The 13,778-nt window shown below is 41.9% G+C and overlaps 1 protein-coding gene across 3 annotated transcripts in view; it reads left to right on the top strand.

The window, feature by feature from the left end:
* The window catches only part of SEMA5A (semaphorin 5A), a 542,694-nt gene that overhangs the window by 447,511 nt on the left and 81,405 nt on the right, over window positions 1–13,778 (top strand). For all 3 annotated transcript variants that reach the window (XM_070476478.1, XM_070476476.1, XM_070476477.1), the window contains one exon: window positions 7,174–7,355. In XM_070476478.1, the coding sequence (XP_070332579.1) occupies window positions 7,174–7,355 (182 nt within the window). The remainder of the gene's footprint in view (window positions 1–7,173; window positions 7,356–13,778) is intronic.

The raw sequence follows: 13,778 nt of genomic DNA, 5'->3' as shown, positions 1-13,778 counted from the left end.
CTCTTTTTGGAAAATGTGGCTGAGATGTGATCTCTGATTCACTGAAGTTTTTTGGTTTTTTTTTGTTTTTTCCCCCTGATTTAAGGTGATTTCATTACACACAACCATCTCTACCATCTCATCCAATGTAATTGGTTATTTGCCAAGATACACATTTGATAAGAATATGCAAAGCATCCAACAACAGACAATAATAAATTATATCACTTTGAGCAAAGCTAAGGAAAGCCAAACGTGTATTTTTCTGATTTGTGTAAGTTGCCAGGCAGAATGTGGGAAATCCTATATTACCCAACTCTTGTTCTAATTAATTATACATCTCTTTCAAAAAATCTCTTAGAAAGAAATGAGCTAGTTGAAATGATTAGCATTGACATAGAACAGGCATAGAGAAGTACTTTTAAAAGCAATTAAAATGTAATTTATATTACTATTTTTAATTTTTGACCAAAATGGAAAAGAGGCTTGACTTTATGGACCAGAGTAAAGACAGAGGCCTATTTTTCACTAAAAGGTCCCTATTTAGAATTGTTTATGCATTTCTCTTATCCAGGAGACAGACACTAGTTAATTGACATATTGATTAATGTTCTTTTTGCTTGTATTATTGTAATGTAAGCATTTTACTCACTATAAGAGATTTCAAGTACTAAAGTTAGAACTAAATTTATATACCTAGAGTGATTCAAATAATATATATGTCTTAACTTGCAATGTTGCTTAACAAGGGTGAAAGTGAAAGTTTTAGTCACTCAGTTGTGTCTGAATCTTTATGAACTGCATGGATCGCAGCCTTCCAGGTTCCTCTGTCCATGGAATTTTCCAGGCAAGAACACTGGAGTGGGTAGCCATTCCCTTCTCCAGGGGATCTTCCTGATCCAGGGATCAAACTCGAGTCTCCTGCATTGACAGGCAGATTCTTTACCATCTGAGCTACCAAGGGAAACTACCTGGACTTGATTTATGTGTGAATGTCATCCACCTCTGTGTGGTGTGTACGTGCACGCTAAGTCACTTCAGTTGTATATGACTCTTTGCAACACTATGGACTGTAGCCTGCCAGTCTCTTCTGTCCATGGGGTTCTCCAGGCAAGAATACTGTGTGGACACATGGTTATTAGCACACCATGTCATACAACGAGTCTCTGTTCCAAACTACGTGCTGCAGTGATTAACAAAATAAGTAGACCAAATAAGCACCTAAATGTATTAAAATAACTGAATATTCCCAAGCTACTGTGTAATTATCATATTTGAGTTAAAAGAGACTTTAGCAATGATTAAGCCTAGAGCTCTTTATTTAGACATCAGTACCATAGACCGCAGACTAAAGGTTTTACACAAGATTCTGAAACTACATTGGGAAATATATCTGGACTTAATTCCAGTGCTTCTGAGATTCTCCCTTGTCTGCAGATGAGTGCCATTCCCAGGCGGCAACATCTCCCAAAGCAGTGGCTGATTGGTGGACTAAGTGATCGGTGACCCACTTCTCATGCACGTGTTATGTTCAGATAGCCAGAGAGGTATTACCGAAATCTACTGTGAAAGAAGGAAAAGGGAATGAAGGTTACACAGGACTCTGATTCTAAGAAAACACTGAAGTGTCCTTATGGTCAGAGTTTGTTGTGATTCAGTCTCTAAGTTGTCTGACTCTTTGTGATCCCAGGGACCTCAGCACACTAGACTTCCCTTTCCTTCACTATCTCCCGGAGCTTGCTCAAACTCATATCCATTGGCTTGATGATGCCGTCCAACCATCTCATCCTCTGCCGCCCCTTCCCCCTCCTGCCCTCAGTCTTTCCCAGCATCAGGTGGCCAAAGTATTGGAGCTTTAGCTTCAGCATCAGTCCTCATTCCTTCCAAAGAATATTCAGGGTTGATTTCCTTTAGGACGTACTGGTTGGATCTCCTTGCAGTCCAAGGGAGGCTCAAGAGTCTTCTCCAACACCACAGTTTGAAGCATGGTCAGAGTAGGAGCTGCATCTTTTTTTTTTTTTATCCTGGTGGGACAGTAGGTTACAGGGACCTTAGAAACGGGGATGTTTTCCTCTCAGGAAATATGTGCCTTTGTACCTTCATTCATTTGTGTAGGATCCCGTGAATCACTCTGAATCCAGAGGACCAGGCAGGTTTCTCCTCTCCCTTTTGACCGCATCTTATAGAAAGAGCCAGCAGTGGCGAGTGGGTATAAAGCCTTGGAGTGTGGATAAGAAAGAAGGACAGAGTCATCATTGTGGCAGCTGGAGATGAGCAACCAGCCAGGTCAGAGGAAATGGACACAGTGAATGCTAAGCTTCCCTGGTGGCTTAGTCAGTAAAGAATCTGCCTGCAATGGAGCAGACCTGGGTTCAATCCCTGGGTCGGGAAGATCCCCTGGAGAAGGAGATGGCAACCCACACCAGTGTTCTTGCCTGGAGAATTCCATGGACAGAGGAGCCTGGTGGTCTACAGTCCATTGGGTCGCAAAGAGTCGGACATGACTTAGCAACTAAACGACCAGCAGTGGTTACTCTTGCCTGTTGTATCTGGAGACATGGCAGTGCAGAGATAAAACCCACTTAGATATATTTTTAAATATTTATCTATTTGGCAATGCTGGATCTTAGTTGCAAGTTATGGGATCTAGTTCCCTGACCAGGGATCGAACCTAGGCCCCCTGGATTGGGAGCTCGGATTCTTAGCCACCAGACCACCAGGGAAGTCGCCTGGATTTTCACAAAATATGATTTCACCTTTGTTCTGAAACTGTGACACGCAAGTACAGTTTGTTTTACAAGTTACAATTGTTAGTCGCTGAGTCGTGTCTGACTCTTTGCTCAGTCATGTCACAGTTTGTTTGCTCCAAAGGGATTAATTCTCTCCTCCATGGAGTCCCCTCCCGTGTGCATGAGGAATCTTGAATCCCCCAGAATCAATCAGGGCAGGAACTTGTGGGAGAGACGGTGGGAGCAGCAGGCAGCAGAGGGTAAAGCAAAGTGTGTAACTTACATGTAACCTCATCTCGTCGTTTATCCTATTTTCTAAGAAATGCACAGATCCCCATGTTAAATTCAGGAGGTTTGGACTTATGCCTTCTGTCCATTTGCAGAGGGGAGATTCCTTCTGAGGGCTGGGTGATCTGAAGTTTGGGCCCCGTGAGTCTCGAATCTTGGGACTCGCTAGCTCCTGCGAAGATCTACTTGTCAGATTTGAGCTGACATGGTGTGGCTCCACCTGCCCTGGACTAGTCTCCATGGGTCAAAGGCGTGTCGAGGCCCCTCCGGTAGGGCTCTCAGCATCCGTGTCACAGGGCATCCACACACCCCTCCCGCCCCCAGTTCGGACCCTCCTGATGCTTCCAGCTCAGCTCTCAGCTTTGCTTCCTCTGGGCCACCTCCTTCCGTCCCAGGGACAGAAGCCTGGTGCCCCCACACATGTGGCAGTATCCTTCCCCTTTGTCATCACTCAGGCTGCCCTCTGCCTCCACAGCCCCAGCAGGCCCCTTCGCCAGGACCCTCCATCATCACCATCCCTCCAGATCCCACCAGCTTGCTGGAAACCCCCATCTCCTTGTCCACAACCCCTACTCTGAGCTCCATCATTGGATTTATTTGCAGTAATAATTAGGGGTCCAGCTCCTCTGTGCCAGCTCATAAACTCTGGGAGGGTGGACACAGTATGGATTTGACTGCGATGCGCCTAACAGCTAGGACATATCTGGCTGCTTAACAGGCACTCTTTTAATATGGAAACTAAATGTCAGTTTGAAATGACTTTTTCAGTCAGTTCGACTTTTTAGACGAAGCCAGATCTTAGATAAAACTAGTTGACCGATCTTTCAACTTTTTAAGGAACATAAGAATGCAAGAGTTGTACATCTGTGAGTTTTAACTTCCGTTCTTTTTTTCATTTTATGTTTTCTTTTCTCAATTAATTTTTATTGGAGTATAGTGTTAGTTTCAGGTGTACAATGAAGTGAATCAGTTATGCATATACATATATGCACTCTTTTTTAGATTCATATAGATCATTACAGACTCCTGAGTGGAGTTCGATGTGCTATACAGTAGGTCCTTATCAGTTATCGATTTTATATTGGTAGTGTATATATATCAACCCCAATCTCCCAATTTATCCCTGCCCGCACGCTCCCCTCCTCCTCATAAGTATGCTTTCTGCATCTGTGACTCTATTTTGTTTTGTAAATAGGTTCATTTGTGCCATTTTTTAAAAAAGATTCCACATATAAGTGACATCACAAGAAAGGGGCAGAAGAAAAGAAAGAGGAGAAGGAAGGAAAGGGGACTATGCTAATGCTAATGTCAGTCAAGGGATGGCAGGACCTTCCACTCACGCGAGAAAGCCAGAGAACAAGAAGAATTGGATATTCAATCAGTCAGTTCAGTCGCTCACTCATGTCCGACTCTGCGACCCCATGGACTGCAGCACGCCAGGTCTTCCTGTCCATCACCAACTCCTGGAGCTTACTCAAACTCATGTCCATTGAGTCAGTGATGCCATCCAACCATCTCACCCTCTGTCGTCCCCTTCTCCTCCCACCTTCAATCTTTCCCAGCATCGGGGTGTTTTCCAGTGAGTCAGTTCTTCTAATCAGGTGACTAAAGTATTGGAGTTTCAGCTTCAGCATCGGTCCTTCCAATGAATATTCAGGACTAATTTCCTTCAGGATTGACTGGTTGGATCTCCTTGCAGTCCAGGGGACTCTCAATAGTCTTCTCCAACACCACAGTTCAAAGGCATCAATTCTTTGGTACTCAGCTTTCTTTATAGTCCAACTCTCACATCCATACATGACTACTGGAAAAACCACAGCTTTCACTAGATGGACCTTTGTTGGTAAAGTATTGTCTCTCCTTCTTAATATGTTATCTAGGTTGGTCATAGCTTTTCTTCCAAGGAGCAAGCACCTTTTAATTTCATGGCTGCAGTCACCATCTGCAGTGATTTTAGAGCCCCAAAAATAAAAAGTCTATCACTGTTTCCATTGTTTCCTCACCTATTTGCCATGAAGTGATGGGACCAGATACCATGATCTTAGTTTTCTGAATGCTGAGTTTTAAGGCAACTTTTTCACTCTCCTCTTTCATCAAGAGGTTCTGTAGTTCTTCTTCGCTTTGTGCCATAAGGGTGGTATCATCTGCGTTTCTGAGGTTATTGATATTTCTCCTGGCAATCTTGATTCCAGCTTGTGCTTCAACCAGCCCAGCATTTCACATGATGTACTCTGCATATAAGTTAAATAAAACAGGGTGACAGTGTACAGCCTTGATGTACCCCTTTCCCAATTTGGAACCAGTCTATTTTTCCAAGTTCAGTTCCAACTGTTGCTTCCTGACCTGCATACAGGTTTCTCAGGAAGCAGGTCAGGTGCTCTAGTAGTCTCATCTCTTTCAGAATTTTCCACAGTTTGTTGTGATCCTCAATCAAATGCTTTGGCATAGTCAATAAAGCAGTAGTAGATGTTTTTCTTGAACTCTCTTGCTTTTTTGATGATCCAGTGGATTTTGGCAATTTGATCTTTGGTTCCTCTGCCTTTCCTAAAACCAGCTTGAACATCTGGAAGTTCACAGTTCACGTATTGCTGAAGCCTGGCTTGAAGAATTTTGAGCATTACTTTACTAGCATGTGAGATGAGGGCAATTGTGCGGTAGTTTGAGCATTCTTTGGGTTTGCCTTTCTTTGGGATTGAATGAAAACTTTTCCAGTCCTGTGGCCACTGCTGAGTTTTCCAAATTTGCTGGCAAATAGAGTGCAGCACTTTCACAGCATCATCTTTTAGGATTTGAAATAGCTCAGCTGGAATTCCAACACCTCCACTAGCTTTGTTTGTAGTGATGCTCCCTAAGGACCACTGGAGTTCACATTCCAGGATGTCTGGCTCTAGGTGAGCAATCATAGCATCATGATCATCTGGGTCATGAAGATCTTTTTTGTACAGTCCTTCTTTGTATTCTTGCCACCTCTTCTTAATATCTTCTGCTTCTGTTAGGTTCATACCATTTCTGTCCTTTATTGTGCTCATCTTTGCATGAAATGTTCCCTTGGTATCTCTAATTTTCTTGAAGAGATCTCTAGTCTTTCCCATTCTATTGTTTTCCTCTATTTCTTTGCATTGATTGCCTAGGAATGTTTTCTTACCTCTCCTTGCTAGTTTTTGGAACTCTGCACTCAGATGGGTATGTCTTTTCTTTTACTGTTTAGCTTTAGCTTCAACAGTTACAGCCTATTCTGCTCCATTCTGTTCTGGCATGTTAGAAGAGGAGATGTCCTTTATTCTTGATTCCTAAAAGTGAAAGTGAAATCACTCAGTCGAGCCTGACTCTTTGCAACCCCATGGACTATAGCCTACTAGGCTCCTCCATCCATAGGATTTTCCAGGCAAGAGTACTGGAATGGTTTGCCATTTCCTTCCCCAGGGGATCTTCCTGACCCAAGGATCAAACCTGCGTCTCGCACATTGTAGACAGACACTTTACCATCTGAGCCACGAGGGAAGTCCTAAATTTGATTCCTAAAATTATACTTAAATTTATACCTACTCATAATAAGTTTTATATGGCTTCCTCACAAATAAAAGATGTTTTGTTATGAAAAACAACAACAGCAACAAGAAGAACCAGATTTTTGGACTCTGGGAGAAGGCATGGGTGGGACAATTTGAGAGAATAGCATTGAAACACATATGTTATCATATGTGAAACAGATCACCAGTCCAGCTTCCACGCATGAAACAGGGTGCTCAGGGCTGAGGGATGGGATGGGAAACACATGTGCACCCATTGCCGGGCCATGTCAATGTATGGCAAAATCCACTACAACATTGTAAAGTAATTAGCCTCCAATTAAATAAATTTAAAAAAAAAGAACTAGAGTAGACCACCCTGCATTGGTTTGATTGACAGGTCATTAGCACCCTCCCCTCCCCCTCCTTTCCCTCTGCTCTCTCCTCCCCTCTGCCTCCTTCTCCCCCCTCCTCTCCTCCACTCTTCCCTCTCTCCACCCGTGGCCTCTGCTGCTTTCCTTCCAACTACTTCCCCTTCCTCTCTTTTGATTGCAATATGAGATATTGCAAAGAAGCTCTGATGGTCTCATGGGAGACCTCATTTTTTTCTCTTATCATGTTTGCAGCCTTAACCCTTTCTGACATCCTTGCGTATATCTGCTTCCTAGATGAGGAATCTCACCGTGGATGGGCACTTCGGCGCGTGGTCACCGTGGACACCCTGCACGCACACGGACGGCAGCGCCGTGGGATCCTGCCTCTGTCGCACCCGCTCCTGCGACAGCCCGGCCCCCCAGTGTGGCGGCTGGCAGTGCCAGGGCCCCCGCATGGAGATCGCAAACTGCTCCAGGTGTGTCCCTCCTGATGATTGGGCTTAAACACAGGTGTAAACCCAGCTTGTCCAGACGTTTGGGAAATCACTTCCAATACATGCCTTCCCTGTTCAAGAGAAAGGTCACAAAAAGAGACACTGACCACTTAAAAATGACATGATCTATGGGAGGAGATTTTAAATTAAAAATCTAATTAGCAATACACTTATATACGTATGCATCATATACATATATTTGCATAACTGAATTGCTGTGCTATATAACTAAAACTAACACAATATTGCAAATCAACTATAACTCAATTTAAAAAATTACAAATCGGATTGTAAGCCTCTTTACATGTTTAGGTAAATCTAAACCTATCCATGTGTTTATTGTTAGATTTGGAAAAGTGTTTTGAGTATGCAAAATGTTAGAAGAAGGAAAAGCATACAGTTTCTGAATGTTAAATTAGACTCTGCTCATCAATTTTTTAAATGTGAAGGTGACTATCAAATCTCTGTGGTATTTAAATTCCATTCATACATTCAAATAGTGATGTAAGAGAAATGTCTTTGCAACATTTGAAGCTTTTGGTGAAAAGAGAATTCAATGACAACTTACAAGTATATGAAGGGTATCTAGTTTATCACCATTCTTTTAGAAGGCACGTGAGTAGCTTGCTGTGGAGACATAGAGTCCAAAAACCACACTGTGCAAGTATAAACATTGTGAGCAACAGCTGGCCAGTTGGAAGTACCTGTGTGGACATGGGAGCTTTAGTTGTTACCCTAGACTGGTCCTTTACAGATTCAGGAATATCAACTCTAGTGCCCACTTCTGAAACCACCAAAGTTATCCTACACTGGTGCTTACACTCAGAGGACCCTACTTCTTAAAGTGCAGATTTCAATATCTTAACGCTCTATTGTGCCTGACTCTTTGTGACCTCATGGACTGTAGCCCACCAGGCTCCTCTGTCCATGGGATTTTCCAGGCAAGAATAATGGAGTGGGTAACCATTTCCTTCTCCAGGGGATCTTCCTGACTCAGGGATCAAACCCACATGTCCTGCTTTGGCAGACAGATTCTTTCCCACTGCGCCGTCTGGAAAGCCCCTCTAAACGTGCATGTGGCTTTCCAAATCCACATGAGAGTGTCACTTACTGGTATATAAGCTATTAGGGATAATTTTTGGTTGACAACTTAAGGGGGATCTAAGAACGCATGAGTTGATACACTGCGCCTGCATCTCTGTCCTTGCCTGACTCGGGGATCATGTCTGTCATGGTAACAGAAGAGGATGCTCAGCTGCCAGGAGCATCCCATCTGCTTGATGGAAATCTCCCATGGGTGCACATCTCAGGATGCCTGAGGGATAGGAAGCTAGGACTCCATCACTGGCAAAAACAGGCCATGTTGCGGTTTTATGGGTGTCACCAGATTTGATTTTTATCCTTATGAACCACCTCCCTGCAGGGTCGGGAGGGAGGAACCATAGCACTCACTTGCTTCTATCCACTGGGAGCCCCTGGTGCTGTCAAAGGAAAGAGACAGTTGTGAGAAGCCAAGTGAACAAGGCCTGTTCGCAGCTAATATTTGCTTTTGTAGCAGCAAGGGCTTATTAGTTTACATATTCCTTTGAAGCTATCTGCCAAAACTATGGTAGTCTGACATGAGAGATTGTTTCTAGTGCCCTTTATCAGTTGATAACTTGTTTTTGTTGGCCTCAGTTTTGTTGGAAACAGAAAAGTGGAAACCACCTAACTTGCAAACTGATTTTTTTTTTTTTGGCTTAGTCAGTGATGTCAAGTACTTCCTCAATTTGTGCAAAGTACATCAGAAAGCCTTTACAAAGACTGATCTAATAACTCTAAGTTAAACCCATTCTTCATTTTTCATTGTTATTGTTTAACTTAATATACTCAGAAAGTGTTGGGGAATTCAAAATATTGCTAATTCAATACATTTGGCAAATATAATATCTTTGATTAAATGCTCTTATATCACACCATTTAAATTTGTCATTATCTTGGAGCTACAGATTAAGGGCATTCAATTTATGGAAATAAATCCACAGTATAAGGTAATTAGCTAAGCCAGACTGTATTATCAAACTGGGGCCAAGTCAGACTTCCTATCAATCAAGAAAATCTGGTTTAATTTTATAATTAAAGTGAACACATGAATGTCTACACCCCTTCTGAATTCTAATTCTTTGGGAAGGAGAAAGGAATGGAGGGAGACAAACCTCAAGCTAGCTCAATAGAAAGGTAGAATGTCAAGGAAGACTTGGAGCTTTGACACAGCTTTTGTCATCTAAATAAGTCTGCATCTTCCAACGATGGCTATATATACCTGCTTTTATGGGACTCTTTTCCTAGGAGCAAGACCTGCATCCGTCCTGGTTGGTCAGGAGGACCACTCTGACAGCGAGGTTGTGTGCAGGACATATGGGGAGGGTTCTGCACATCTCCAGGTGGGATGAGGGGAAGGCAGGAAGCTGGGTGAGCTGTGCTCTAGGCCCCATAAAGACTGCAGCCGGTCACAAGGGGAGCTCTCTAGTTGCAGGACCCCTTGATGGTGTTAGATTCTCTCACCTGAGAGTTATCACTGCCAATACCCTCAGCATCTGGAGAAAGGCAGACAGACCACAGCATCTATGAGTATGCTCTCTGACAGTAGCCCGGAGACAGAGGCCAAGTCTTTAATCAAAAAGCTCTGTGCTGCGTTCCAAACGGGTTTCCCAGGTGGCGCCAGGGGTAAAGAACCCGCCTACCAATACTGGATACATGAGAGACACAGATTGAATCCCTGGGTCAGGAAGATGCCCTGGAGGAGGGCATGGCAACCCACTCCAGTGTTCTTGCCTGGAGAATCCCGTGGACAGGAGAGCCTGGCGGGCTACAGTCTATGAGGTCACAGAGAGTCAGAGAGGACTGAAATAGCTTTGCAGGAGTGCTCAGAACACCCCAACGCAGCTAATATCCGCTGCTGAATAGCCTGGAGGATGGCTCACATAGTGTGAGCCACGAGGACACTTTCTGCTGTCTGTGTATTGTTTTGTTGTTGGCTTATTATTTTTTTCTTTACAACCATACTCACTTTTCTCCTCCCTTCCCTGCACCATGTATAGTGCTGTGGCCACAGTAATATGTTCCTTTTTTTGTTTTTTTTTTACTGGAGTATAGTTGCTTTCCAGTGTTACATTAGTTTCTATTGTACAGCAAAGTGCATGAGTTATACGTATACAGATGTCTTCTCTTTTTTAGATTTCCTTCCCATCTAGGTTGCCACAGAGAACCGAGTCCCCTGTGCTATACAGTAGGTCCTCGTTAGTTATCTGTTTAATACATAGTATCACTGGCTTTGATCCCTGGGTCAAGAATATCCACCGGAGTAGGGAATGGCAACCCACTCAAGTATTCTTGCCTGGAAAATCCCCTGGACAGAAAAGCCTCGTGGTTATAATCACAGGGTTTGTAAAGAGTCAGACGTGATTGAGCATCACACATACACACACGAGATCAGCAGTGTGCACACGTCAGTCCCAGTCTCCCAATCAATATGTCATATTTAAAGCAAACACAAGGACACCTGTAACTAACACAATATTGTGAATCAGCCATACTGCAATAAAAATATGTAAAAAATTTAAAAAGCAAGAAGCAGCAGGAAAGCTTCTCAGATCAGTGTCCACACTCACCGTCCTCACTTACTGTAGGATTTGTTGTCTTCTTTCCAAAAGCCAATTTAGAATGCAGAGACCTCTGGGCAAGTTGTCTGTGACATCACTCACACTGACAATCATGTTGGGGGACCACATTGTATGGCAACCCAGGGCGTGAGGACACTGCCTGCCCAAGAAGGGAAGGGCGGTCAGATAAGGAGAGGCAGGGTGCAAGGGCAGATTTTGCCCTCTGCTCACCATCTCTGTAGGCCAGCTCAGATGCTCCACACAGTCAAAAAGGAGCCCATTAAGGCTACAGGCGTCAGATTATTTGTATTATTTCAGAAAACAAGAGCATATCAACATTGCATTATGTGTTGCATCATTTCTATCAAACTAAGATGGTTTCCACTGATGCCTGGCAAAGACTTCATAAAAGCTATAGAACTGTTATTGTTGGAAGGTTACAGTCAATGAGTAGTACTCTATTTTATATTGTTTAATGGAAGAAAAGGACTATCACAGACCTTCTTGTGACTTTATTGATGCCTGCTCAGCTCTGGCTCTAGTTTTGGAATGCCTTTCACTAAAAGGAGCTGTGATACAATTAGTGGTTATTTTAAGACTAAAAATCAAATATTAGTAAACAAACCTGTTTCAGTGATGTTTTAAATGCATTAAGTGGATTGTTTTTGACTGACTTAATCAAAAAAATGATCCATCTGCTAATATATGGTGACAATGTTACTCTGGGCTTCCTTGGGGCTCAGTTGGTAAAGAATCTGCCTGCAGTGCAGGAGACCCGGGTTCGATCCCTGGATCAGGAAGATCCGCTGGAAAAGGGCCTGGCAACCCACTCCAGTGTTCTTGCCTTAGAGAATTCCATGGACAGAGGAGCCTGGTGGGCTACAGTCCGTGGGGTCACAAAGAGTCAGACACGACTGAGCGACTAGCACTTTGACTTTCAATGCTGCTGCTTTGGTTGCCAGCTCCTACAGCTCCTCTAAGCAGCACTCTGAGGTGTACAAACCCAGCTCCATAGAAGAGTCACATACGTGGACAGTGCACTCATTAATTCCCTAACGTACTACACTCCTAATATTTAAAATACCTACTTCCCTGTATACAACAGGTTCCACAGATTGCAAGTAGATTACATCATAAGGTGTCACGTTTGTTAAAAGGTTTAGGAAGAATTTCCAAGCAATTTTGGGAGCAGTATTTCTTGCATTATCTAAACTTTTTTCATATAAAAGAAACTTTAAAAATTTCTTTTTATGTTGAAATTTATTTTATTTATGTTTATTTCTATTTATGTATGTTTCTTTTATTTATATTTTCATTTTATTTATGTTGAAATTACATTACTTGGATACTTTTTAAGATAGTGTGAGAAATGATATGTAAGGTACTAATTACTTGTAGAAACGGCTTCAGAAATCTGTCTTATTTTGTGTTATTTTGGCTAAATTATTATGAAGCAGCTTTGTTTTATCATACCTCGAAGTATCACTTTATTTTGGATTTTGATTATTTTTAAGTTTAAGAAAATAAAGTAGAGAAATATGAAACATGATAAGAATTTTCTCAGAGGAGCTTTCATTTGAAATTGTGTTAGAAATTACATACACAGTGTGCTATTTATACCTTGAGCTTCAGTGGTATAGCTGTGCACCTCCGTGCTTTTAAAGGAATATATAAAGTAAAATAAGAATTATTTCACTGGAAATATAAATACTATAGATGAGAGTAACAGCTATTTAGAAATGCATATACGAATAGAGAAATAGAGAAAAAATTCTACATGCAGTTAACCATCTATATGGGAGTCTGGACTCTGGTTTTATCATATATGTTATTAATATTACTTAAATTTTTTTAAAAATTCCTATAGTTTATTTTGAAATAGTGGGGACAAACTGCTAAAGAGATATTTAAATTATAAATATTCTACAAGCAGACATTTTAAGGAAAAAAATACAATATTAAACAAAAATTTTTCTCTAGCTGTTAGTAGCAGTTTATTGTACAACCCACTTTTATAAAAGTTTTTTATTTTATGTTTTAATATATCTGCCTTATTTTATACATGTATAAAATAACATAAAGATATACACATTGGCACTTCCTATTTATACTCTATATACTCTATATCTTTGTCAGATTATTAGAGAATAGCCAATAATCTGAATTTAAAATATTCTTTCTTCATTTTTAATAAAGATTGTTTTATGGCTTTGGACATTATGGTACCCTTTATCAGTACGAATGCCATCAAGAGAGTTACTGATTTTCACTGATATTAATAGATTTTAAAGGAAACATTTAGATGATTATTTGATTCAATGTGCCCTTTTCATAGATTATAACTGATACAGTACAAATCAAATAAAATCATAAAGGCCAAAGGTTCAGGGATGCATCTCTAATTGCTTTTAAAAAAACAAAGGTAGCATTATTTTTCATTAGCTTAACATTTTCACCACTAAGCTCTCTTGGTTCTAATTAGCCCGTTTTTTAAGTTATTTGCAAGTACATGTAAAATTTGACTCTCAAGTTTTCTCTTTTGACTCGAAAATCAGATTCGGGGTGGGGCAGGGACGGACTTCCTGGTAACTGTGGTTCCGAGACAGTACATTTGTTGATTCCCAGGGCTCCTTGCTCCCGTGGCCTTCGCAGCCCGCGCTCAGTGGTCCCCGTGGGGGAACCCCCGTGTGAACTTGGGGGCGGGTGCAGGTGGAGGTTGGGCCTCGCGCAGGTTGACCCCAGTGACCCTGTTGCTTCCTCCCCC

Source organism: Odocoileus virginianus, chromosome 14 (genome assembly GCF_023699985.2).
Source record: "Odocoileus virginianus isolate 20LAN1187 ecotype Illinois chromosome 14, Ovbor_1.2, whole genome shotgun sequence".
NCBI lineage: Eukaryota > Metazoa > Chordata > Mammalia > Artiodactyla > Cervidae > Odocoileus > Odocoileus virginianus.
This window is presented reverse-complemented; position numbering and strand designations above follow the sequence as displayed.